At 39.0% G+C, this 24689-nt stretch overlaps 1 protein-coding gene across 7 annotated transcripts in view; it reads right to left on the bottom strand.

Moving 5' to 3' along the window:
- Positions 1–24689, bottom strand: part of LOC150088264 (ralBP1-associated Eps domain-containing protein 1-like) — a 791977-nt gene that overhangs the window by 5794 nt on the left and 761494 nt on the right. For all 7 annotated transcript variants that reach the window (XM_090369416.1, XM_090369413.1, XM_090369418.1 and 4 more), the window contains one exon: positions 8518–8570. In XM_090369416.1, coding sequence (XP_090225542.1) covers positions 8518–8570 — 53 coding nt within the window. The remainder of the gene's footprint in view (positions 1–8517; positions 8571–24689) is intronic.

The raw sequence follows: 24689 nt of genomic DNA, 5'->3' as shown, positions 1-24689 counted from the left end.
AAATCTAGAATGGGTTAAAATTTTTCTGAAGTGAAGACTCCAGAATGCCAGTGAGATGATATGCCTCTCTGATTTTCTGAAGCTGTCACATAATGAAATGATAGTTTAAAGAGGCTAAAATAAATAAAATAAAGGCTGCATAATGAGGAGTAACTGAAAAAACTGGAAAAAAAGAAGGAATTTAGCTGCTGATGACCTAGGTTTCAAGGGTAAGCTATAGGGCACTCCAGCAGGTGAAGAACAAATGTAGTGTTTTGATAACACCTCAACCCAGGGAGTAAGTTGAGTGGCAGTAGCTCCGACACTAAGCAACCAGTGGACAAACACAATCCTGACCAATGAAGTGCTGGAAGCCATGACATCCTCTGCTCAGTGAACTGGACTGATTCTTAAAAAATGAATCCTTCACTGCTGAATAGTTTTTTTTGCTAAGGTTAACTTGAGGAGTAAGAATATTTGTTTATTATACTGGAATGTAATTACTAGTGATTTTTGCTTGTTTTAGTATTAGTAAATGATGCAAGAAAGCAAGCATCAGCCAAAAAAAAAAAAAAAACCACCACTTCCCACATTACCATCCATTCCCTCAAACTATTTCTCAAGTTCTTCCTTGAATTGGTGGAGGTTTGTGTCAACGATCAACAACCTGGTGGCTGAAGAAAAACTTCTGCATGTCTACCCTGCAACAATCCTTCCTCAGTTTCAATTTATGCTTCCTCACGTGCATATTATTATTATATTTAGCCATATGGGGCAAGGAAGCCTGAGACTTTTGCTGCACCAGTCAAAAAAAAAAAAAAAAAAATCTGCATTATCTAAAAAGTAGTAGCAGAAGCAAATCAGTAAAAGTAGAAGGAAATCACTAAGAAAGAGAAGAATGATGATATCCAGCTCAGGACCTTTTTTGTGTGCCAAGCCCATACTTACCAGATGTGAGCCCCTGGGGTGTAGTCTGAGCAAGAGAAAGAATCCCATCAGCACTGAGCTTGTTCAATTGATTCAAAGTCTTAAACACCTCAATCAGATCATCTCATAGGTGCTTAGTCTCCAGACACTGAAATTTGAAGAAATGAAGCCTTTCTTGAAAAGGTCACCCTTTTTGTTCCTTTCAGTAATCTTGTAACGATTCTCTGCAACTATTCCAGAATATCTACATCCTAAAACGAGGCCTCCATACTTTTTATGCCATACTCAAGATGCAACCTAACCATTTCCTTATACAGTCGGATAATCAGCTTCTTATTCTTGTTAGCAAAGTTCATGTATATCATTGGCAAAACCCCACAAGCTGTCCTGCAGCCTGTCTGTATTGCTCAGAGAATTTTATATCCGATTGCACAATTGGATATGAAGATCTTTTTCATTTGTCACTAACCTGACTGTAGTACCACATAGTTGGTACATTAATCTGGGATAACTGCCACCATTAATCTGGGATAAGCAGTACCTTACATTTCTCAAAGTTAAACTTCAACAGCCATTTCTCAATCCATCTGCCTAATTTTTTTTGATCTTGTTGTCATAGCTTACCCTGATTATAGTTATTAACAACCTTGCCAACCTTTATACCATCTGCAAACTTATATGTTAAGCCTGATATACCTTCATCAATTTCGTTAATAAATTAAGAAGGCAACAATGGGCTCAGCACTGAACCCTGGGGGACCCCACTATTAACATTAGTTCATGAAGAGCAGTGTCCATTAATAACCACCATCTGTGTTCTCCCACTCAACCATCCCTTTATCCAGGTCAGTAACTTGCCTATAATGCTACAATGCTCCAATATGTAGAGCAGTATCAAAAGCTTTCTTGAAATCCAAGTATATAAATGACATCATATACTTGAATTTCAAGAAAGTTAATGGGAAATCTTGTGTGACCAATCAGATTGGTTAGATAAGATCACTTGTTAAAAAATATATGCTATGACTGCAGTATAATTGCATTCCTGTCTAGATGATTAGCATTAGTTGAGGCATATGAATCAAGAAAGCAAGCTTATACAGCATCAGCCAAAAAAAACCTCTTCCCATTTCACCCATCCGGTCACACTCCAAATGTTTGTCTAGTTCAGCCTTAAATTTATTTAAGCTATCAACTTCCACAACAATAGATGGAAGTCTGTTCCAGCAATCAACTACCTGCTGGCTAAAGGCAAATTTCTGCACATCTATTCTACAACTGTCTTTCCTCAATTTGAATCTATTCCCCCTCAGGTTCGTGATCTGATTAAGAGGAAGAATCCCATCAACATTGAGCCTGCTCAAACTTCAAGGCTTTATACACCTCAATCAGATCACCTCGCAGGTACCTACTCTCCCAACATTTCCAGATCCTGTTGCAGCAGCATAATGTCTTTACTGTCATTAACAACCCTGCCATTAACAGTTCTGCATAACCACTTTAACCAGTGACTCAATGATATACCCAGGAACAAACATTAAGCCAACAGGTCTGTAATTAACCATGTCACCTTTTGATTTCCCTTTGTGAACTGAGGATACATTTACACATCTCCAGCTGATACAGATCTCCCCTGAATCCAAAGATGCTCTCATAAATTTTGGCTAATGGTTTGCTTACCTCCTTTGCTGCCTCTCATAATATTACTGGAAGATCCCATACACTCCAGGTAATTTTTTTATGTTAAGCTTCAACAATGTCTCTTCCTATTTCCTCTCAGTTATCACAAAATAATTTATCTACCTGTTAGATTTTGATGAACTACAAACATTCCCCTCCCTAAAGAACTCCTCAAGCATGAATGTAGAAGCAAGATACCTATTCAGTTCATCAGCAACTTGAGCAGGATTATCAACAGTTAAGTCATCTGCATATAGTGTCTAGTTTAACAAATGCGATTCAACCCCTTCCTTCTACTGTTAATATAAGTTAAGAGTCTGTAATCTTTGCTGCTTTTCTTGGCAATCTTTGCAAAGCACTTCTTGTAACCTGCTTATCTTGCCTAACCTCCTTTTAGACTTGTTTACAGATTAGTTTATATGTACCATAGGCTTCTGTATCATTTGATAATTTATATGCATCTAATGTATTTTAATTCTCTCTGAGCCACAAGTCTCATCAGTTCATCTGACATCCATTTAGGTCTAAGCCTGGAACAATATTCCTTAGGTGGTATGAAAAGCCTAGTAGCTTCTATGGTTATTTCCTGGAATGTTTCACATTTAGAATTTGCTGTTGTTAACATCATCATCAAATGGTCCCACTGTATAGAATTTTAAAACTGTCTTGACCACTGCAGTCATCCTTACAAAAGCAAAACCCTTCCATTTACCCTTGACAGTAGTTATTTCTTTTAAGTAAATTCCACACACATCAGCCCACTGTGATAATTACCACCCACGGAGTCTTTTATCTATAGCTTCTAAATGTTAACAGGAGAGACTGCTTCTACAGGGATGGGATACACTTAAATAGAAAGGGTGCAAGAATGTTTGCTGATGCTATCGAGGCAATGTTAGGTGGGTCGGAAAACTGCTAGATTGGGGGGATACAAGGACTAATAGATTAACAGTAGCCACTGGCAGAGGTGAAAGTGATTCTTGCACTGCTTCTATTGGAATGAGCCGCAGCCTGGAAAATAAGATGCAGGATATTTCAGAGACTGCTGGGAATCATTGGGGTACAAGTAAACACATGGGTTGTGTTAGGGTAGCTAAGAAAAAGAACAGGTGCATGTATACTTGTGTGTACACCAATGCTAGGAGTTTAGTAAATAAATTTGATGAATTTGAGGTATTGCTCAACACATCAAAGGCAGATATTGTGGGGATTTCAGAGACGTGGTGTCACACAGATATAAGAAATGCAGAACTGGAATTTGTGGAGTACAATGTCTACAGAAAGGATAGACAGGATAGGAAGGGAGGAGGGGTTATGCTATTAGTTAAAAAACACATAAAATCCAAATAAGTGAAGCCAGTCGACATCGCTGGACAGTGCAGTGTCGAGTCAGTTTGGTGTGACATAAGCATTGGGAGATCAAAATTGAGAGTAGGAGTGTGCTATAGGCCTAATGACTCTGATGAGTATAATAAGAAACTGTTCGGAGAAATAGAGTGGGCCAGTAAATCAGAGAGTCTTATAATGGGGGATTTTAATTTCCCAGATATTGACTGGAATTTGGGGGCTGGTCACTCACACAGTAGCAAGGCTTTTGTGGATTTATTGGATGATTGTTTTCTACATCAGCATGTTCGGGAGGCAACTAGAGGGAGTAATACTCTTGATTTGATTATCAGTAGTGATTCTTCATGCATTAAGAATCTGCAGATAAATGAACCACTTGGTGGCAGTGATCACAGTGTGCTGAAGTGGGAGTTACTCAAAGAGGTAACTACCATTAGGGGTAAAGGGAAGGGGTATTGCTTTCGTAAAGGCGACTACAATGGACTGAGACAGTATTTAAATTCTATACAGTGGCATCAACTGATGATATTGCCAACAGCAAATTCAAAATGGGAAGCATTCAAAGAACTTATCGTGGAAGCTACTAGGCTTTACATACCAACTAAGAAATATTGTTCAAGGTTTAGGCCTAAATGGTTGTCAGATGAACTAATGAGGCATATGGCAGAGAAGAAAAATGCATGGGATACATACAAATTAACACGTAACACGGACGCCTATGATAGATACAAGTTGATCTGTAACCAAGTTACAAAGGAGGTTAGGCAGGCGAAGGCAGATTACGAGAGATCCTTGGCAAGGGATGCGAAGAAAAACAGCAAAGAGTTCTTTACTTATGTAAACTCTAGAAGGAAGGGGATGAATCAGATTGGTCCACTTGAGATCGATGGGTCAACTGTTGATGACCCTGCTCGGGTAGCTAATAAACTAAATGAATATTTTGCATCGACATTCACACATGAGGAGTTATTCAGCGAGGGGAATGCCAGAGGTGTATTCAACTCTAGCAGTAAGCTAGAGAATCTTGTAATAACTGAGAGCAAAGTGGAGGAGAAATTGTTGAAGATAAACACAAGAAAGGCACCTGGGGTGGATGGGATCTATCCAGTTATATTAAAGGAGGCAGCAAAGGAGGTAAGCAAACCCTTAGCCATAATTATGAGAGCTTCCTTGGACTCAGGGGAGGTACCCATTGACTGGAGATGTGCAAATGTGACCCCAATTCACAAAGGGGGATCAAAGGCTGACACAAGTAATTATAGACCTGTGAGTTTAACTTCTGTTCCCGGAAAATTAATGGAGGCACTGGTGAAAGAAGCACTGCAGGATCATCTAGACAAGACTTCAGTTATAGCTAGGACACAGCATGGTTTTGTTAAGGGGAAGTCTTGCCTGACCAATTTGATTGGATACTATGATGCAGTCACAAAAGAACTGGATGCAGGGAATAACTTTGATATTATATACTTGGATCTTAGAAAGGCTTTTGATACTGTTGCACATGGAAGACTGCTGCACAAATTGGAGCAGTGTGGCATTGGAGGCAAGTTGCTGCTATGGATAAAGGGGTGGTTGAGGGGGAGAAGACAGAGAGTGGTAATCAATGGACACTGCTCATCGTGGACTAATGTTATTAGTGGAGTCCCTCAGGGTTCAGTATTGGGGCCTTTATTGTTTTCTGTATTTATAAATGATATTGATGATGGTATATCAGGCTTAATGTCCAAGTTTGCAGACGATACGAAGGTTGGCAGGGTTGTCAAGGACACTACTGACACTATGCTGCTGCAACAGGATTTGGAAAGGTTGAGCAGATGGGCTTCGAGGTGGCAAATGAAGTTTAACATTGACAAATGTAAAGTACTACATATGGGAAACAGCAACACCAGAGCAACGTATCAACTCTGTGGTACTACACTGACAGTGGTAGAGAATGAAAGGGACCTGGGGGTGGTGGTGCAGGCAGATATGAAGTTCTCTGAGCAGTGCAGACCAGCTGCAAGAGTAGCTCATGGTGTATTGTCAATGATATATAGGAATTTTTCTAGCAGGGATAAGGAGGTGATTATTCCCTTGTATAAGGCAATGGTCAGGCCACACCTAGAGTACTGTATACAGGCCTGGAGGCCTCATTTCAGGAAGGATGTAGAGCTGCTGGAACGAGTACAGAGAAGGGCAACTAGATTGGTGAATGGGACAAAGGGGTTCTCTTACGAAGAAAGGCTTAAGTTTTGCAAATTACAGTGTCTGGAAACTAGGCACCAGTGGGGTGATCTGATAGAGGTGTACAAAGCCTTGAATGGTTTGAGCATGCTCAATGCTGATGGGATTCTTCCTCTAGCTCAGAAAAATCACCTGAGAGGGCATAAATTCAAATTGAGGAAAGACAGATGTAGGATAGATGTGCGGAAATTTGCCTTTAGCCAGCGGGTGGTTGGTGGGTGGAACAGACTTCCATCCCTTGTCGTGGAAGTTGATAGCCTAAATAAGTTTAAGGCTCAGCTGGACAGGTATTTCGAACGAACAGAGGGGTGAAGTGGAAGTGGTTATTTTTATTTATTTATGTTACTTTTTTTTTTTTTTTTTTTTTTTTTTGGCTGATGCTGCATAAGCTTGCTTTCTTGCATCAAATGCCTCTACTAATGCTAATGCTAATGCTAAATGCATTAAGAAGCTACATATTTGCTGATAACCAGATAAAGAGTACTGCTTTATTTGGTTAGACAGGCAGCAAGAGGAAGTACTGCTTCCTCTTGCTGCCTGTCTAACATGCTGCTGTAGAAAACATTCCTCCAATAAATCCACAAAAGTCTTGCTAGTGACCAACCCACAAGTTCTAGTCTATATCTGGTAATTTTAAATCCTCCATTATAAGACATTCTGATTTTCTGGCCCACTCTATTTCTCTGTATAGTTAGTCATATGATGCCAGTGTTCGCCCTGCCAGAAACTTTATATGATGCTACTTCTTGGCCCAACTCCGCGTGGTACTGGTAATCAACTAGGGGGAATGTGGTGTTCTGTGGGCTCCACCATGGTTAAGAGGCCAGAAGAACAACAGACTAATATAACCAAACGCTACATGATGCAAACCAAACAATAATTCACATCTTTAGAGAGTCTGTGTTACACCACAAACGTTATATCACAGAGTTGGGGGTCCCCAGTGCTGCAAGACCTGTAACACTATACTCAATGTCCTTTCTGTACACACTGTACTCCCCATATTCAAATTCTGCATCCCATATGTCTAAGTGAAACCATGATAGCCCTACAATGTCTGCATTTGAAGACTTAACCAGTATTTTAAATTAATCAAATCTATTTAATGCTCCTAGCATTACTGTACCTTGAACCTTTTATTGCTACTTTCAACATATTCTAACTTATTTATCTTATGGTTCCTTTTCCCAAAATTAATTTTATTTTTATCTATTCATACTTTGTAATTATGGGTAGCATTTACTATTTTAAGTTTGAAATGTCTAATATTTTACTCCCCCCACTAGGGAGCACTTTGGATATTTATATTCTGTTTTCCTTCATTTTTTGCTAGTCAGGACTGTGTTTGCTCACTAGTTGTAGTGTCCAGGTTACAGCCACTGAACTCAGACTAACTGGATTGAGTGGGTTACTGAAACACTATATTCATCCTTTGCTTGCAAGTGCCTTAGCCACCCAGTGAAAAGACAGGGCATTGGCAGCTGAATTCCTTCTTATTTTCCAGTTATTTTTATTTTATTATGCAACCTTCATTTTACCTTGTCTTTTATTCATTTATTCTTTGTTACACGACCTTCATTTCATTCATTTTACCCTGTCTAAATTTTCAATCTAGTATATGACAACTTTGGCTAATCAAGGAGACATATTGTCTTGGCAGCTTTATGGAGTTTTCACTTCTAAACAATTTTTTTCCATTCATCCTAGATTTTCATTTTTGGAAACCACAAAGAAATATACTGTCTTACTGGTTTTTGGTGTTTTTCTCCATTTCTTATTATTTTCTTCCTATTATGTGCAGATTTTATTTTACTACTTTCAAATATATTTTTTTTAAGTTTCATTACCTTTCCTAAGTTTGGTTGGTGTGGACAAGAATAAAGAATACTGTTTGTTAAAGATAACTATATTTCTTTTTGAAGAGCACTTTTTAAGCACAGAGAAATTGTTTGGCCAAGAGAAATGTACTCAGAACTGAAACTGTGACCTGAAAAATATAACTTTTAGAAGGTTTAAAAGATATAACCTGAAACGGAATGTATAAAATCAAACAACAGCCATAACATTACAATCAATTTAACATTCTTCGTGCTGCCTGCAGTTCATAACTTACTAAATTAGAACCTGATAAATTCTAAAAAATATCCAAGAAGATATAAAATTATATCATTGTATTCAAAAACAACAAGTAGAAAAATATAACTAGTTTTACTTCTTTAGAATATAAGAAAATAATTCTGGGATTGTGTTTATGGCAAAATTTCATGACTGTCTTATTCAAACAGCATGTTAAAAATATTTTACTTGTTCTACATTTAAGAAATAAAAATATACTTTAAAAATATACCATAAAAATATTACCTGTTCTACACATACTGTTGAAGATGTTGAATTAATATTGGTTGTTGATATGGCTACAGAATATAAAATACAAGATTTAGTTTCTCCATTGTATGCATTTTTTTTAAAATAAACAAATAAAACTTATGTTACATATGGACAAATTCAAAATTACATATATATAACATATGTAAAGTAAAATAGGAGGTAGGCAGCATGGAAAAGGGAAGTATCAAGAAGTATTTAAACTAAGACAGAATTAAAAAAAAAAATAAATAAATAAATAAAACAAAATATATAGGTACGAGGGGTGATAATTTAATTCGTGGACTGGTGCAAGATTTTATGCTTACTGCACAAACTTTCCTTAACTGCTGCTAGAGGGAGGTGATCTTCATGACTGCTAGTGAACAGACTAGCTGCGTGCTGACGATCGTTTTGAAGCAAGTATCTTGTTGAACATATAGATTGAACAGCAATATGTGATTCGCTATTGTGTCAGATGGGACTTAAATTCACTGGAAACAGTTAAAGAGATGAATGAAGTATATGGTAATGAGTGTCTTGGTAGGACGCCCATATTCTGGTGTGACCAAACTTTCCAGAGTGAAGTAGTTTCTCCATCAAGACAATGCCAGGCTGCCATACAGCTAATATTGTGCAGGCAGTGATCCATGCCATAGGTGGTGAGGTTCTGCCACATCCCCCTTATTCAATGAACTTAGCCCCATGTGATTTCTTCTTGTTTCCATGTCTGAAAAAAAACTCTGAAAGGCAAGCGTTTTGTGTCTGGCACAATGATGCTCACAGAGCCACAATGAAAGTATTTTGGGGTCTTTTGGAAAATGGCTTGCAAGAAGCATTTAATGTGTGGGTACGATGGTGGCAAAAGTGTGTAAAGTTCAAGGGAGAGTATTTTGGGAAGGAGAAATCTACAGACAATTCAGATTTTGAAAATTAAGATAAGACCCTGCACTAGTCTGCGAATTAAATGATCACCCCTCGTATATATTAAACACCTTCAATTGCTATACATTTTAGACAACCATGATTATTAATTTATATAAAAATGTCAGTATTTTATAGCTAAGACATGTACTTAATATTCCTTATATTGCAAATAAACCAGTGACTGGTTACCATAGGGAGTAAACAAGAACTTTGAAATCATAAAACAGCTTGCTGCTTTATGATAAACTTTTCAGAATTATATCACTGTATAAAAAGTCCTTAATGTTCACAACAAAACAGCCTTCAAATTTCCAAGATTTGTTTTGGTTGTTAACATTTAAATTTGAATTTAACAACAAATTCAAAAGGCTGCCAGGGCCATATCGTGTCTTTCTAATGGTTAATATATTTTAACTTTATTGTAATAACTGTTATATTTTATTATATATTCCAATCTGATTTAGGAAGGTAAACAGTTCTTTCTTATTAGGATCATCTCCAAGAATCTGCAATAATTTTAGGCATGACTGTGCATTAGTAATTGATTTAAAGGTGTTTGAGCAGATATTAAAAAGATGAGGACAGTCTGCTAATAAATGACGAACATGTACATGACCTGATGTGCATTGGGGGTGCTGTCGCTTGCTAGGAGATACATGTGAGTGAGGTGGATATGCCCAATCCTTAGCCTTCCTAGAATTATTTCTTCTCACCTGCTTTTCCAGAAATTGGAGAGCCACAGCTTCGGGTCTGGTTTTATTCGGTAAAGTTTGTTTCCTGGATAACCACTCCAGATTGTTGACCAGCTTTTATAACATGCTTTATGGATAATGTGTTTGTAATCAGTATGTGGAACTTGAAAAGTCTGTGAAATAGTGTATCTGGTTGGTTGGCTGCAAGATCTGCTCTTTCATTTCCTGCTATCTCAGAATGCCTTGAGATCCAGCAGAATGTCACAGTTTGGTTCAACTCATTGTATATAGTTTAGAACAGGCCTGGGCAAACTTTTTGGCTGAAGGGCCACATTAGGAATTCAAAAAGAAGGCGGGCCGCATGTTAAATACTATTTTTAGATATATGTTATTTGTTAACATGAAGAAGAAATATAACATAAAAAAAAAATATTCTCTAACAACCAAGAATTTAACGAGATGAATGGAACTGTTTTACATCTTTTAACATTTTTTTAATTTTGGGTGTTAATTTTGTAGTTGAGATTCTTAAAACTGCTTGTAAATGTTCATCGGTGATGTCTGATCGTAAAGAATTTTTATTTAGATTCATGATGGCAAATGTTTGTTCACATATGTAGGTTGATCCAAAAATAACCAACATTTTTGTCAAATTTGTCCGAATTAAGAGTATTGTAAAATTTACAGATATCCACATGACGGTGCAATTCTCTTAAATCGATATCACACTGCAGATCTATAATCTGAAGTTGTAGTTCACTTGGTGCACTATCAATTTCTATTGAAAATGGGTCGTGCATTATTGCCAAACTTTCCTCAATTTTTCGGAAGTCGCCGAATCTTCGTGAAAAGTCATCATTCAAAGCGCTGATAATTTCACAACATGTTTCATATTTATTTTCTGGAATCTTCAGCAACTTCATGGTTGGAAAGTGGTCTACCTTGTTAATCAATAAATGTCGAAGGAACAATTGGAGTTTTGGTGCCTCCATAGCCAGGTGGGAAGGAGCAGCAGTGTGTAGTGTACGCTTCTTGATTAGACCGGGGTTGGAGCCCATGACCAACAAATATGGAGGTTGCGGAAAGGTCAGGGAATGACCACCGCATATCCCTGGAGCAATATGGCCTTAGTTGCTAATGCTCCTAAAAACCAAATAACAATCAAACAATTGGAGTTTTAATTGAAATCCATTCAAACTTTTTAACATATCATGGGTTAAATTTTTCCCTTGTAACACAGTGTTGAGAGTATGTCACGATGTCCAGGGTAAATGCAAAATCACAAATCCAGTTATTATCAGTTAATTTGGGAAAGTCCATAATATTTTTCAGTTTTAAAAATAGAATGATGTCATCTTTAAGATCCCATACTCGCTGAAGACTTTTCCTAAGCTAAGCCATCGAATTTGGCTATGATAAGGAATATCTGTGCACTCAGATTCAATATCTTAAAGAAAATTAACGAACTGTCTGTGTTTCAGGCCTCTCGATCGTATTAAATTTACTAGTTTAATAATACAAGATGTGACATGTTCAACTTTTAACACATTTTTACATAATACTTGTTGATGTATAATACAATGAATTGTAATTAAATTATAATCAGGATAATTTTCACAAATTTTATCCTGAATTTTCTTTAGTGCTCCAACATTCTTACCTGTCAAACTTGGTGCTCCATCAGTTGTTACGCTTACCATTTTGTTCCATTGTAAATTATATTTTGTTAAGCATTTTTCAAATATATCAGTTCGTCGAGAGCTATCGAGTACCATGTTATGGATTCTAATACTGATAATAATTGCTCATTCAAATTTGTATCAATACATTCAATTCTTCTTACTACGGTTCGCCGAGATAAACTTATATTCTCAAATTTGTGTTTAATGTTAGGACATATAATTCCACAAGCTTCAGTCATAATAGTCTCCATCAGAAAAAGGCTTGTTGCTTTTTGCAATTATATGAGAAATAACAAAACTTGCCTGTATAGTAGCTTCTTTTTCCTTAGTTAGCCGCGTAAACACATTTTGTTGTCTATAGATAAATTTTGAATCAATCCATCAGCAGTTTTCTTTTTCGCTTCCGGAGTTAAATTGGCACCATATTTGGAATGTTTAGTAGTGAAATTTCTTTTAATATTGTACTCTTTCAACACTGAGACCCTCTCCCGGCAGATGAGACAAATAATCTGGTTATTTTTGTTAGCAAAAAAATATTTTGTGTTCCACTCTTCATTGAAGACACAATGCCCTTGTTGAATTTTTAATTTTTTATTCATTTTAAAAGGGCATAAATATTATTTTTATTGCTACTGGCACCAAGATGATAACCGAAGATAACGCAAAAAAACTAACTGCGGGATGGCCGTCAGAGAAAACAGATTGGAACTGCTGCCGGTGCGTTGGCTCACTCTGGTTCACGCACAATTTCAAATTCTATCTCAATTTGAACAATAGAGATGATAAAACAGTTTACAAGTCGACAAATTTTATAATGTATTACATATACAAATTTATTTTTCAAAAAGGCATAAAATAAGTAAACTTTTTTCGAAAATACAATTAAAGCTCGCGGGCTGCACAAAAATGTGCAGCGGCTGCGGGGCATAGTTTGCCCAGGCCTGGTTTAGAATGTATTTGTTTTATTATAGGGTGAGAGGAACTCGTATTAGTACTCATAGCAGAGACAGCACTGAGTGTCAGTGTATATTAATGCAGGAGTAATTAAAAGTTTAATAATCTGATCGAGAGCCAAATTCATAGCATAAAGCTCAGCAGTGAAGATACTGCATTCTATTGGTAATGAGACAGAAGTGGAGAATGAAGGGAAGATTGCCACAGCACCTATTTGGGTCTCAGTTTTTGATCCATGTGTATAGATTTTACAGGCCTGTGAATTAGAAGCAGAGTAAGCTTCATGTAACTGTGCACTATTGGAGGGAGACAAAGCATTCTTTCCCCACTGCTGGAAATAGTCATCGTAAATTGCAGGAATATTTGTACAAGGTGGATCAGGAGGTGTCATGTCCTGAAATATATTGCTGATTTCTAAGTGGAGTAGGTTGGTTTTCATTTGGTTTACTATTGTAAAAGGACTCCCATTTGGTACTGTACAGGCATCTCCAATTAGGATGAGAAGGAAGACTGCAGATTTTTGTGGCTTACAAGAGAAGTAATGTTTTCCTCCAAATATGTAAGGGAGGACCATGGGCTTCAATGATTTGCCTTAGTATGCATTATTTTTGAACAATTGTCATCACCAAGATGTTAGTTTGCCATTTGTTTGAAAGATGATATATCAATTTCACTCACATTGAGAACTTACTGAACTATCATCACAAACAGGTCTCCAGTCCAGCTTTGGTCAAATTTAGTAAATCTGTCTGAATCTGGACAAATTTATTGAAATTCTGAGTCAGCTAAAAGTTTTAAGAGCCAGGCAGAAAACAATAAAAAATTCAATTTACTTACTAGTGCGCAACCAGGACAACCCAGCATTACGAGCAGAACACGAGAAGAGTCTGGCAAAGAATTGAAAGAACAGAAGTGAGACTTCTATACTTATATTAATAGTAAAATGGGTTGAATCATATTAGTCCTCTTTGTATCAATGGTTTAACGGTTGATGACCCTGCTCAAGCCCTGGCATTTATAATGTGCTTTAAAGTGAAATGAATGTAAGAGGTCTTACACTCAAATCACCTTAAGGCACATTATTTTGCTTCCTGGTATGTGATGTAACGATCTACTTTATATTTTTTGATTGCCTTTTCAATTTTCAAGCAATGTTTTTTTTTTTTATGACAACCCCAAACATGAGAGGTATTAGAACCTATAGTACTTACTACTGTGCTTGGGTTGGAGGTTGAGAGTATGAAAGAAGATATTTGTCGACATTAGACTTGAACTTCTGTAGACTGTGATTTTCAGGAAATACGTATGAAGGAAGGTTGTTTCAGAATTTGTTTCGCAATTGCATGATCTGGAATATGCAGGGCAATCCTTTTGGCAGTTTGTGCTTTTTATCTGGGAGGTGTTGCATTCCCTAGGGTAGAAGTCTGGTAAACTGTATTGCCCTACAGGCTGTTTAGAAATGCCCAAATTTCTGGAACCTGTAACACCACAGGGTGATTTAGAATGTATGGCCCGACTTCAAGGCTTAGACTTAAATGGATTTTTCTTCTCTGCCATGAATCTAATGATGAAATCATTAGATTCATGGCAGAGAAGAAAAATGCATATAAATTATCAAGTATCAGAAGCCTATGGTAGATATAAACTAATCTGTAATCAAGTCACAAGGGAAGTTAGGCAACCTAAGGCAGATTACAAGTGTTTGACAAAAAATACAAAGAACAGCAGCATGACTTATTAATAGGAAGGGGTTTAATCACATTGGTCCTTTTGTTGTCAATGGTTTAACTGTCGATGACCCTGCTCAGGTTGCAAAGAAACTGAATAGGTATTCTGCACCTACATTCACACATGAGGAATTCTTTAAGGAAGGGGATGCCAGAGGGTTATCAAACTCTAACAGGGAGCTAAATGATTTTGTGATAACTGAAAGAAAAATGGAAGAGAAATTGTTGAAGCTAAACATAAAAAGAGGCACCTAAGGAGGATGGGATCTTTCCATTTATATTAAGGAAAGCAGCAAAGGAGTTAAGCAAACCTATAGCCATAATTATGAGAGCATCCTTGGATTTAGGGGAGATCTCTATGAACTGGAGATGTGTCGATGTATTTCCAATTCACAAAGGGGAATTAAAAGTTATTAGTGAGTCCCACAGGGTTCAGTGTTGGGTCTATTGTTGTTTTGTATATTTATCAATGATATTGATGAAGGTATATCAGGCTTAATGTCCAAGTTTGCAGATGATACAAAGGTTGGCAGGATTGTTAATGGCAGCAATGACAGTATGCTACTGCAACAGGCAGTGGCATAGCTATCATGTAGGCAGGCAAGGCAATTGCCTCCAGCCCCTTTAGGGGCCCAGTCTTTGGCTGTCTCCTCTTTTTGCAATTTTCATTAATTAAGTAGGGGCCTGAGCATGTTCTTTGCCTCCGGGCCCGAAAAAGGGTAGCTACGCTACTGGCACAGGATCTAGAAAATGTTGGGCAGATGGGCTAAGACAAATGCAAAGTACTGCATATGGGTAGCAGTAATCCCACAGAAATGTACCAACTGTATGGAACAACACTCAGTGTAGTAGAGAATGAAAAAGACCTGGAGGTAATTGTGCAGTCAGATATGAAGTTTTCTGAGCAGTGCAGAAAGGCTGCCAGAGCAGGTCATGGGGGTCTTGTCAATGATATACAGGAATTTTGCTAGTAGGGATAAGTAGGTGATTATACCTTTGTATAAGGCAATGATCAGACTACACCTTGAGTACTACATACAGGTCTGGAAGCCTTATTTTAGGAAGGATGTAGAGTTGTTAGAATGAGTACAGAGAAGGGCAACATGACTGGCGATGGGAATAAAAGGGTGCCTTATGAAGAAAGGCTTAAGTTCTGCAAATTTCAGTGTCTGGAGACTAGGCGCTTGCGAGGTGATGTGATTGAGGTGTATAAGGCCTTGAATGGATTGAGCAGGCTCAATGCTGATGAGATACATCCTCTTGCTCAGTTTACAAACCTGAGGGGGCATAAACTGAAATTGAGGAAAGACAGTTGTTGAATAAATGTGCAGAAATTTGCCTTTAGCGAGTGGGTAGTTGATTGCTGGTACAAACTTTTATCTGTAGTGACAAATGGGCCTGGAGTACTGGGGTCCATAGTTTAATAATTTTCAAATAGATATTTACAGTATACCCAGTATAAAATAAAATATAAGTACAAATTCAGTAGCTTTCGGAACTCGTGTCCCTTTATCAACTGACAAATTTGAATACATTACAAGCAAAGTGTGGCACGTTACTCATTCGTCATTGTTGTAGCACGGACGTGTGCTGCCTTGCGCCAGTGATCATCCATCAATAAAACGGTTGTCTCTAGGATGGGATGTATACGCATGCCTTTCTGGCGATTTAATGCCTTAGGGTTGTTTATTATGTTTAGTGACTCTAGCCATAGGCGGTGGTGAAAGTGTCGCGCGTGGTCCACTATCTCAAAGTCGCGTTTGGGGTCAAGATCGTGGTTGGTAGCCCAAAAATGTTCTGCAAGCGCGGACTGGTCACTGCACTGCGCCAGAAGGCTCCTTGAGAGCGACTTAAGCCTCCAATCCAGGACGTCACTATCCACTGATGACATCTGTACCGCCCTCAACCTATGCCTCTCTAGCAGCATCTTCACCTTTGAAGACTCACTCTACAAACAAGTACATGGCACTGCTATGGGTGCCCCTGTCAGTTCCGTAGTAGCTAACATCGCCATGGAAGATCTGGAGAAGCAGATACACCAGAACCCACCTACACCTATTACAACGTGGTGTAGATACGTCGACGATATTTTTACCATAATACCACGTGGTTCTGAAACGGTACTACTAGAATACCTCAACTCTCTATCCAATTTCATCAAGTTTACCGTAGAATCAGAGGTGGACGGTTCGCTCCCGTTTCTGGACGTGCTAGTGCATCGCGTAGGCCCACATCTAGAGACCTCAGTATACTGCAAACCCATGTGGTGCGGTCAATTCACCAACTACGGGTCCGGCCACGCTCCAAGCCATCTCAATAGCACTGCCCGCACCCTGTTCTCCAGGGCCTGGAGCCATTCCAGCACCGACACAATTAGACGTAACGAGATCTCCCGTGTGAAGGCGGACCTAACCAGATGCGGTTATCCATCCCATGTACTAAACAGATGCTTGTTACAGGCACAAGAACTTACTTCCAACCCAAGACCTCCGAAGCAAGTCGGCATATCATCCGCCTACATTCCGTACTATCCAGGAGTGTCAGGACGTATCTCGAAGATCCTGAGAAGTTACAACATCAAATGTGTGCAATTACCAGGTAGGAACCTACGTTCACTTGTCTCCAGTGTGAAGACCCCTGTCACACCTGTCTTACGCAGCAATGTAGTGTACCGTATCACCTGTAGGGCCTGTAACAGTTGCAACGTAGGTGAGACATCGAGACGTCTCCAGGATCGCCTCACGGAACACGACAGAGCAATCCGGCTTGCCGAAACTGACCAGTCCGCGCTTGCAGAACATTTTTGGGCTACCAACCACGATCTTGACCCCAAACGCGACTTTGAGATAGTGGACCACGCGCGACACTTTCGCCACCGCCTATGGCTAGAGTCACTAAACATAATAAACAACCCTAAGGCATTAAATCGCCAGAAAGGCATGCGTATACATCCCATCCTAGAGACAATCGTTTTATTGATGGATGATCACTGGCGCAAGGCAGCACACGTCCGTGCTACAACAACGACGAATGAGTAACGTGCCACACTTTGCTTGTAATGTATTCAAATTTGTCAGTTGATAAAGGGACACGAGTTCCGAAAGCTACTGAATTTGTACTTATATTTTATTTTATACTGGGTATACTGTAAATATCTATTTGAAAATTATTAAACTTTTACCTGTCTTGTGGAAGTTGATAGCTAAAGTAAATTCAAGGAAGAACCAGCAAACTTTTTGAGTGAACCGGTGAAGTGGGAAGTGGATTTTTTTTTTTTTTTTTTTGGCGGATGCTGTTTAAGCTTGTTTTCTTACATCATATGCCTCTGCTAATGCTTACTAAACATCAGCATCTTTTAAAAACTGTTTTAACTGCTTGTGCGACAGTGGTGAATTTGATCCAGAAAAAAACAAAAAAGTGGCACAAGTAATTACCGACTTGTTAACTAAATGTCTGTTCCAGTGAAAATAATGGAGTCACCGGATAAAGAAGTAATGCAGGCCCATCTAGACAGTAATGAAATTACACTGCATTCACAGCAAGGATTTATTAAGAGGCAGTCTTTTCTGGCCAATTTAATTGGTGGGACCTCTCTTCACTGAACTTCCATATAGCGAATTTTTCTATGTAGCAAAGTTTTTTGATTTTGCCTTGTTCATTACATTGAAAATAGTTTCCATATAACAAAGTTAAAACAATACCTTACAGTGTCCTTTAGTGTAGTGCGAAAAAGTGGAGGTGCTTAATAGTGTAGATCGAGGCATTAAAAAAAGAAAGAAAACGAAATTGCTTTAAAATTTGGTATTCCTGCCAGTAGTATGTTAACCATTCTGAAAAACTCTGTTTCGATTTTCAAACTGTTCGAGGAAATGGGACCCAATCGGAAGCATGCAAATTATGCCTGTATGAAGATGTAGATGAAGCAGTTTTTAAGTGGATGAAGTTGATTCGAGACCAAAACGTGCCAACATCAGGGCCATAAATAAAAGTAAAGGCTATGGAGTATGCTTCTTTTCTGGAGCATAAAACATTCCAAGAGAGTTCTGGTTAGCTGGACAAATTTAAACAGCGACATGGCTTACTCAAAAAAGTTATTTCGGATGAAAGTGGAGTTACAATTGCAGAAGACTATACCCATTGGAAAGAAACAGTTTAAATTTTGAACAGTGGATTTTAATTTTGATTGAAAGGTGACGAAAGAAAACTGAAAAATTGTATTGATTGTTGACAACTGCCCTGCTCACCTTCACTTAGTAATTTTGAAACTTACAAGTGTGAAGCTTGTTTTCTTCCCTCCAAATACCCCGTCTAAACTGCAGAAAATGGGCCAAGTATTTGAAAATGCACTATTGAAGGCGCATACTGAAAATAGAAACCAACCAACCTATAGATTCTGATATAGATTTGTGGATGTGCATATCAGAGTTAGAGAAAACGTGGAGACAAGATGTGACGGAAACAACGATTAAGAATTGTTCCGCAAAAGCAGGTTTTGCTAAATTGCTAATTAACAGTGATGAGAGGGATGAACTACTACAAGGCATTGAGCAACCTTGGGAAGAGTTCCAAGCTAGGTTTGATCTGTGGAGAAATTATTCTTGACAAATTTTTAGGAGTTGATAATGATGTCATAGTAGCTGAATATCCCAGTGACTCCAACATTTTGGAGTGCATTTAAAAAACTAGTGACAATATCAATGATGAAGTTGATGAAAATGAGGGCAATATTAAACCTTCCAGACATGAAATGTTGGCAGCATTTGAAACTTTGTGTCGAGGCCCACAGTGGAAAGAAGATATAACAGAAAATATATTTGAGTGTTTAAACAAATGCGAACATTTTTATGAACAGTGTACAGCAGAATCCAGTGTACAACAAAAAATCAATTATTTTACGACATAATTCTTAAAAGTGTACTAATACATTGTGCGCATCATGTAAGTTGTCATTTCTTAATATTATTATCATTAGCCATACGGTGCAAGAAAGCCTGAGACTTTTTTACCAAAAAAAAAATTTCTGAGTTACCTTGAGAGAGAGAGAGAGAGAGAGAGAGAGAGAGAGAGAGAGAGAGAGAGAGAGAGAGTCAGAAGGCGATCACCAAGAAAGAGAAGAATGATGATATCCAGCTCAGGACCCTGGGTGTGTCAAGCCCATACTTACCAGATGTGAGCCATTGGGGTTATGTGTGCATTAATAAATTAATTGTTTTAAAATGCTAGAAAATTTATTCATTCTCACGTACTTCTCATTTATTTCCCACTTTTTACTATATTTCTGAATTTACAGTATTTTTTACTGTTGAAAAGGTCATATTGCTCTATGACGAAATTTCTGCTTAACGAATTTTTTCAAGGGAACGATCGATTTCATTATATAGAGGTTAGACTACACTTGGATTTTTATTATTATTATCTGTTTATTTAACAAAAGGAAACTAACCCAAAAGATTTCAGGAAAGCTTTTGATACTGTTGCACATAAATGACTGCTGTACAAATTGGAGTAGTGTGGCATTAAGGGCTGTTGTTATCTGGTTTTTAGGAGCATTAGCAACTAGGGCCATATTGCTCCAGGGATATGCGGTGGCCATACCCTGACCTTTCCGCATCTTCCGTAATTGGTGGTCACAGGCTCGAACCCTGGTCTAATCAAGAAGTGTGTGCTACGCACTGCTACTCCTACCCACCTGGCTATGGAGGCGCCGCATTAAGGGCAAGTTGTTACTATGGATAAAGGAAGGGGGGGGAGAGAGAGAGAGAGAGAGAGAGAGAGAGAGAGAGAGAGAGGTTATTAATGGGCACTACTCTTCATGGAGTAATATTACTGATGGAGTCCCCCCAGGTTTGATACTGGGCCCATTGCTCTTTTCAATATTTATTAATGATACTGATGAAGTTATATCAGGCTTAATGTCCAAGTTATCAGATGATACAAAGGTTGGCAGGGTGGTTAATGAAGTAATCATAGTAAGCTACTGCAAGATGTAGAAAAATTAGTCCAATGGACTGACAAATGGCAGTCGAATTTAACATTGACAAATGCAAGGTACTGCATATGGGTTGCAGTAATCTTAGATTAATATGCCAATTGTATAGTACTACACTGTGCAGTGGAAAGTGAAAAACACCTGTGGGTAATTGTGGCAGTCAGATATGAAGTTTTCTAAGCTGTAGACAGGCTGCCAGGACAACTAATGGAGTTTTACTTATGATACACATGACCTTTGCTTTAAAGGTGTCTTTTCATCAGCCAGTTAGTGTATGGTGCACTGAGTATATATACACTGGGTAATATAACCGAAAATGACTGGGCATAATTGTAAAACCAAACAATTATGCCCAGTCCGGTGCCGGCGGCACAGTACTATGCATGTGTAATGCATGGCAGTGCTCATTACACTGTAGAATGGCAGACTCCATAATGGGGTGTATATGAACTCGCCTATTGCGATTCATAGTATGGCTGCAGTTAACTATGTGGAGTGCCTCTAGCCATGAGCACTGACAGTAATCATGTAAGTAATCAACAGTATCTATGTCATGACAGGATCAAGTTATGTTGCTCAATCCAATAATGTTCAGCAACAGTAGAGCATTGAAAGTTGGTAGTGTGGAGAGCCACCTCATGCTCTGAGACATGATCTTTTAATATCTTGGCAGTCTCACCAACATAACACATTCCACAATCTGGACACGTAATATGGTAAATGGAATCACGCTATAAAAAAAAGGAGGGATGTATGTATAGTATCTTATGTAAGGCACTCCCAAATGCTAGTTCAACTCTGGCGTTATACATTGTGATGTTACAAAAACTCTGCAGAAAGATCAGAAATGTGTGCAATGCTATGTTTGTGTTGTGTATATGTTTGTTATATTGTTTAGTTGTTTCTGGCCGCTTTGCAATCAGGAAGCAACAAGCACCAGGAAGGTGCATCCTGATACCCATCTACGCCACGAGGAGGCGGGCCACAACTGAGCGCAAACTGCAGCAAACCTCGAGTGTCATGTATTGAATATCGAAATCACTCAAAATATGAGCAAATAAAATAATATAAAACAGTAAATTAATAAAAAATTTAAAGTAAAAAGATTTTTGAAGAAAAAAAAATAATAAAATAAATAAATACAATAATAATAATGATCAGAAAAAAATAAAGATAAAAATAAGTTAATAAAATGAATAAACATCCCGCACCAGTGCAAGGTGGTGCCAGCAGATGATTCCACCTCAGGACCGACCTGTGGCCAGCGGGAAATAAATGTTATTGTTGTTGGAGTGGGGTTTAATGGCACAAGGGCTACTATGGCCAAATTGCGCCTGTTACTTTGGTCTAGAAATGACTTGTACGTTATAGGAAATAGGTCTAAAAGGGACTGTAAACATTGATCATTTTCAGGTAAGTAAAAAGTTCTGAGAAATTGCTATCATCTCCAAGTATATTGGATAGTTGTAGAGGTTTTGTAAATTAAGCTGTGATTTGAAACATTCATTCTAACTGAATGGTAATGTGCACACTCAATTAGGATATGCTTAAGGGTAAGTAGGAAGCTACAGTGTAAGCAAAGTGAAGGATCTTCTCCTAACAGTAAAAACAGGTGCGTTAGATGTGTATGGCCAATTCCTGCTCTTGCAAGCACGACCTCTTCGTGTCTGTTTAGTCTGAAACTGGATCTCCACAACTGTGGATTCTGTTTTATCTCAAGAAGTTTGTTTCCTATCTGGGTTTGCCACTTAAAGAGTCTGTATATATTACGACCTGGGTATTTAATAGGTCGTTAAGGAGATTCAAAGCCATTTTTATTGCATAGAGTTGAGTTGTAAAAACACTACATTCAATTGGTAACTGGACAGGGACAGGTATGTTCGTGTCAGATGGCACCTGAGATTTCTCCCATCTCCGCGTGTGCTCGCTGTACCGAGGACAGTACACTGTCAAGCCAGACTTGAAATAATGGAGCCCGACGTTGCCCATACCTTGCCATGTGGAGGCTAGCTGGGTGTGTCCAGCATCACAAGTTGCTCTGGCAGGTCCTGCTACCTAGTTTCCTGGGATTTCAGTGGCTAGGGCCTATAAAAAAAAATAAATAAATAAAAAAAAATTAAAAAAACTTTAAAAAATATAAAAAATAAAAATTCACACGTTTCACGTAAATGCTTAATGAGACTGCTGTTAGGAAACGCTGGTTGGGGTTGAACACTAGAGAAATGTATTAAAAGGCGTAATAGGTCAGGCAAAATTTTGATGTTTTTAAATTTAGATGTGTGGGCTATATGCTAGATGAAAGATAATAGTGGGAGGGAGGGGAGGCTGAAGACTGGGGGGGTAGAATTAGAAGTAAGGGGTTGATAGAAGAGTGACCCCTGCTAGGCAGTGTGGCATGCCTATGCCACACCAGAGGGAAGGTGGGGGAGGTGCCAAAAAGTTACCTCCTCTGTCAGGGATAGGGGTTGGAAGAAGGCTGGGCTAGGTGTCTAGCCTGGGTCGCCGTATGGCTTAGGCAGCGATCAGCTGCTGTCCTGGTCTTCATTCCAATATCTTGGTTGTCCTTTCCTTGTGGTGCTGGTCAGTTTGTCACATCCATGTGCCCTTTCCTTGGGATTAATTTTCTTTTATCTTATTTCTGGTTTAAGTCAGGTGTGCAGTGCCAGTTGTCACTAATTCTTGTGATCAGCTGTGGTTGTTGAGTCAACTGTTGGGTTGGGAGGAAGCTGTTTGTGGTTGCTGTTTTTCTAGGTGTTTTGTTGTTTGCACTTTCTCCATTGTTGGTATTTCCTTTTGTTGTCATTTATCTCACTCCTTTCCTAGTTGGAGTTTGTTGGTTGTCGTAAAGTTTGTCGCTTGGCATATACAGCCTGGGCAAAGTCTGAGAAGGCTCTGAAAGTCTCGGCACTCTCCAGAAGGTGGTGGTCATTATTTCTCGGGATGAATTGAATCTTGGTAATTAATACTAATCTGAGGTCCTCGTAGTGTTGGCATTCACGCACCATGTGGTCCCAAGTCTCAAGGGACCCGCAGACACACAGGGGGTTGTCCACTAGTTGGAAGGTGGCTCTGATGGCACCATGTCCTGTCATCAGATATGTAACATGAAGACCTGGGGAAAACCAGGTCGGTAGCATTGGGTAGACTGTATTTATCTCAGGGATGAATTTTTTTGTTATTTGTCCCTTTGCTGTTTGGGACCAGCGTTGTTGCCATATCCAATGGAGGTAAGCCAGAAGCCGCTTCTTTTCATTTGCTCTGTTGCTTGCAGAATCTGTGGTGAACTCTTTGTATGTGGTGCTTTTGCCCTGACCAATCTGGAAATTCATCCCAGCTCAAGCCACCTCCAGGTCAAGGGGCAGGCTTCCAGTCATCACTTGTAGTGCGGGGGGGGATGGAGACTGTGTGCTAAGCACTTGTCACGGTGAGTAGTGCCGGTCTTTGGATGGTGAGAAGCTTTCTAGAATTTACCACAGTCGTGGCTTTGTTGTACCAGACTCCAGAGGCATAAGTCACCGCAGGGATGAATACAGCTTTGTATAAGGGGGCAAGGGTGCACCTCTTCAGCCCCCAGTCTTTTATTGCCACTCTATTTATCATTGCTGCATATTTTTTCATTTTCTTCTGTAAATTTTTTAGGTGTGGTAGGAAGGTGAGGCTTCTGTCCAGGGTGATGCCCAGGTATTTTAGCTCGGTTGTTAGTTTAATGGTTTGTCCTGTATTTTGATTAGTGGTGGTCTCGTTGAGGCAAGGTGCCCTTTTAGCAAGATGGATTGAGTTTTGATCGGTGATATTTGTAGACGATGTAGCTTGGTCCAGTGTTGCATAACAGTCAGGGCACTGTTGGCAACAATTTCAATTTGCGTCCTAGAGTTTCCGGTTATGAGCAAGGTGAGATCGTCCGCAAAGGCCTGTGCTCAGACATACCCCAGATCCATGGCCAGAAATTCATCCAGCACACAGTTCCAGAGGAGAGGTCCAAGCACAGAGCCCTGCGGGCAACCCCTATGTATTTATCGTTCAAATTTGGCAAAGGGCGTCTTAACGACAACTCTTTGCGCCTCCGTAGCCAGGTGGGCAAGAGCGGCAGTGCATAGCACATGCTTCTTGATTACACCGGGGTTCGAGCCCGTGACCACCAAATATGGAGGATGCAGAAAGGTCAGGGAATGACCACCGCATATCCCTGGAGCAATAT

Source organism: Mastigoproctus giganteus, chromosome 3 (assembly GCF_048544385.1).
Source record: "Mastigoproctus giganteus isolate SK-2022 chromosome 3, ASM4854438v1, whole genome shotgun sequence".
NCBI lineage: Eukaryota > Metazoa > Arthropoda > Arachnida > Uropygi > Thelyphonidae > Mastigoproctus > Mastigoproctus giganteus.
This window is presented reverse-complemented; position numbering and strand designations above follow the sequence as displayed.